Source organism: Leguminivora glycinivorella, chromosome 16, assembly GCF_023078275.1.
Source record: "Leguminivora glycinivorella isolate SPB_JAAS2020 chromosome 16, LegGlyc_1.1, whole genome shotgun sequence".
Taxonomy (NCBI): Eukaryota; Metazoa; Arthropoda; class Insecta; order Lepidoptera; family Tortricidae; genus Leguminivora; species Leguminivora glycinivorella.
Window position 1 is genome coordinate 21,945,162 of NC_062986.1, and position 3,888 is coordinate 21,949,049.

Consider the following 3,888-nt stretch of genomic DNA (forward strand, 5'->3'; position numbering starts at 1 on the left):
GCCAAAAAAGTAGTGGAGGCTGACAAGGGAAGACTCCAGGTGGGATGGGTACGAGCTGCAGTAAAGCTGCTGGAGAAGAGACCCATGCGGTGTTTCAAGTGCCTGGAAACGGGCCACGTCAGGGCACAATGCACCAGCAAAACGGACCGCAGCGACACCTGCTACCGGTGCGGGAAACCAGGCCACACGGCGAGGACCTGCTCTGCAACTCCGAGCTGTGTGATTTGCTCTAAAGTGGGGAAACCAGCGGACCACACTCTGGACTCAAAAGTGTGCAAATCACAAGCCCAGAAGCCACCACGGAGAAAAGCTGGAGCTGGCCGCCAGGCCGCGCCCCAGCCAGCACAAACACCGGATGTGCAGGAGCAGGATCCAATGGTCACGGAATAAGAAATGGCCCTACGGATTCTACAGACGAATCTCAACCACTGTGCTAGGGCTCAGGATCTCTTGTTCCAGTCCCTGGCACAGTGGATGATAAATGTCGCAGTAGTGGCAGAGCCGTACACGATCCCTCCCCGTGACGATTGGTTGGGAGACGACGACAAGAGCGTGGCACTAGTGACACGGGCGGCGGCGGGTGGTCCACCGCCGCCTTCCGGTGCCTTCAAAGGAAAGGGCTACGTGGGAGCGCTCTACGGGGGGATTTGGTTCGTGGCGGTGTACTTTTCGCCAAACCGCTCCTTGGCTGACTTCGAGCAATTCCTGTACGAGGTGGGGGCTCGGGTCGGCCAGCTTTCCCCGCGCCCGGTAATTGTTGCCGGAGACTTCAATGCCAAGTCCACGGCTTGGGGCTCTCCGGCCACAGATGCGCGAGGCGCAACCCTGGAGGAGTGGGCGGTCGCGTCAGGGCTGGCAGTTATTAACCAGGGCACGGCTAACACGTGCGTGCGACAACAGGGGGGCTCCATCGTGGACATAACTTTCGCGAGTGCTCCCCTGGCGCGCCGTGTTCAGGGGTGGGAAGTCTTGGTGGGGGTGGAAACCCTATCGGATCACCGGTACATCAGGTTCGATGTGACACCCTCCCAGACCCAGAACAACCCACAGCGTACTGGCCCAGCCGAGAGCGGCCCGAGATGGGCATTGACAAAACTCGACCGCGAGCTGCTAAAGGAGGCGGCCATTGTGCAGGCTTGGCTGCCCACGCCGGAAGGAGCGTTGGAGGTGGAGGAGGAAGCCTCTTGGCTCCGGAGGCCATGACGCAAATCTGCGACGCGGCCATGCCCCGGGCAAAACGCGTACCACCAAAAAGACGCGTTTACTGGTGGACCGAAGAGCTCGCGCAGTTGCGAAAAACTGTATAGCCGCTCGGCGCCGCTACCTGCGTCTCAGGAGGCGTAGGCGAAGAGACGAGAACGAGGAGCAGCGTCAGTACGACAGATACAAAGCTGCTAAACTAGGGCTTTCGGTCGCCATTGGGGAGGCAATTGAGGTGAGTCGTGCCGAATTCCTGGAGACCCTCAATTCCGACCCATGGGGAAGGCCCTACAAACTGGTGAGGAGCAAACTGCGGCCATGGGCTCCCCCGGTGACGCAGACGCTTGAGCCGGACCTCGTTGCTCGCGTAATCTCGGCGCTGTTCCCTGAAAGGGGACCTCACCAGCCGCCTCCAATGGCGCCGCCAGTGGTGAGGCCCTCAGAGGAGGAAGTCGCTCCGCCAATACTCCCTCCAGAGCTAGGTGCAGTGGTCAACCGGCTTCGCGGGAAGAACACGGCCCCCGGGCCCGACGGCATCCCGGGCCGTGCATGGGTTTTAGCCTTGGGCGCCCTAGAGGCGAGGGTACTGCGGGTCCTAAATGCTTGCCTGGAGCAGGGTTGTTTCCCAAAAGAGTGGAAGTCCGGCAAGCTGGTGTTGCTTAAAAGGAGGGGCGACCGGCTGACTCTCCCTCCGGCTACCGACCCATAGTCCTTCTTGATGAGGTGGGCAAGCTGTTCGAACGCGTGATCGCTGCCCGCCTCATCAAACACATGGAGAATGAAGGACCAAACCTGGCGGATTCACAGTTCGGATTCCGCAGGGGGCGCTCCACCGTCGACGCGATACTGGAGGTAAAAACGTTAGCCAAGGAGGCCGTGTCCCAGGGTGACGTGGTCTTGGCAGTCTCACTAGACATTGCCAATGCCTTCAACACCCTCCCCTGGGAGACAATAAAAGAAGCACTGCGGTACCACCAGGTCCCACTCTACCTGTATAAAATCATAGAGGCGTACCTCAGTGAGAGGTGCATTACCTGGCCTGCACAACAGGAGTGGGGAAGAAGGGAAATGACGTGTGGGGTTCCACAGGGGTCGGTCCTAGGACCACTCTTGTGGAACATAGGATATAACTGGGTCCTAAGGGGGAAAACTTGCGTGGAGTCTCAGTCATCTGCTACGCAGATGACACGCTCGTGATGGCCATGGGACCCAGTTACCGCGACGCGGCCGTGCTGGCAACAGCGGCTGTCGCTCACTGTGTGAGCAGGATTCGACGGCTGGGCCTGGAAGTAGCGCTTCCAAAGTCGGAAGCTGTCTGCTTCTATGGTGCGCGAAGAGCGCCACCTGCTGACGCAGAGATAGTGGTGGGGGGGGGTTCCTATTGCTGTCAGGCCTACACTTCTCTACCTCGGTGTCACGCTTGACAGCAAGTGGAACTTCAGAGCACACTTTGAGCGCCTGGCGCCCAGGTTGGTGCGAGCGGCTGCGGCCTTTGGGCGCATACTGCCAAATCTGGGTGGGCCTAAGGCATCATGCCGCCGCCTGTACACGGGAGTCCTGCGCTCAATGGCTCTCTACGGTGCCCCAGCGTGGGCTGACGCACTCAGTGATAAGAACATATCACAGCTACGGCGACCGCAGAGAGTGATGGCGCAGCGAGTGATAAGAGGGTATAGGACAGTAGGTACTGAAGCAGCTTGCGCCCTAGCGGGAACCCTACCCTGGGATCTGGAGGCGCAAATCCTGGCTTCCCTATTCGTATGGCGTAAGGAGGCTCTGGCTCGCGATCTCTGGCCAGCGCCCCAGGAGATCAGAGCGCAGCGAGAGATACTTCACCAGGCAGCAGTAGAGCGGTGGTCAGCCAGGCTTGAGCACCCAAGCGCAGGAGTCCGCACCATCGAAGCGATACGGCCAGTGCTCCAAAAATGGTTAGACCGTGAGCATGGCGTGCTCACCTTTCGGCTTGTACAGGTACTTTCGGGCCATGGCTGCTTCGGCTCGTACCTGTACAAAGTCGCTCGGAGAGAGCCGACACCGGAGTGCCACGCGTGCGGGGCTGGCGAGGACTCGGCCTGGCACACGCTGGCCGAGTGTCCGGCATGGGGGGCGGAGCGGCGGGAGGTGGTGGCCCGGGTGGGGCCAGACCTGTCGCTGCCGGCGGTGGTGCGGGCCATCGTGGCTAGCGAAGAAGGGTGGAGGCTCTGCTCTCTTTCAGCGAGCACGTCCTCAAAGAGAAGGAGGCGGCGGAGCGCGAACGGGAAACCCAGGCCGAGGCAAACCCGATGCGCCGCCGCCGCACAGGCCGCAGACGTGCCGCTCACGAGCGGAACCTGCCACCCTAACGACAGCCGGCGGGCGAGCGATGCATGAGAGCGCCCTCGCCCAATACGCTGGCTCTCGAGTTGGAGAGCGCGACCCCTGTGTCCGGGAAGCGCTCCCAAGGCGAGGATCGGTCGGCTCATAGCCTGACCAGTGACGTATCCTGATCCAGGATGGCCGCTGCGGGGTCGCGGACGCCCTTTACAGCTTCCCGGGACCCCGCACATAAAGCGGTGAGAGGACACCGTGGGGTTTAGTGGGTAGGGGGCCCTTTTACAGCCTCGAGCCCCACATAACCGACCGGGTCGCACACCACCTCAGACCCGGCGGTATGCGTAAACGCATTCCCCACGTAAAAAAAAAAAAAAA

General features: G+C 60.9%; 1 protein-coding gene across 1 annotated transcript; it reads left to right on the forward strand.

The window, feature by feature from the left end:
• The first annotated feature begins 393 nt into the window (after positions 1-393).
• LOC125234422 lies at positions 394-1,203 on the forward strand. Its single transcript, XM_048140652.1, has one exon. It carries the CDS (start codon positions 394-396, stop codon positions 1,201-1,203), a length of 810 nt encoding a protein of 269 aa, XP_047996609.1.
• Positions 1,204-3,888: the final 2,685 nt, after the last annotated feature.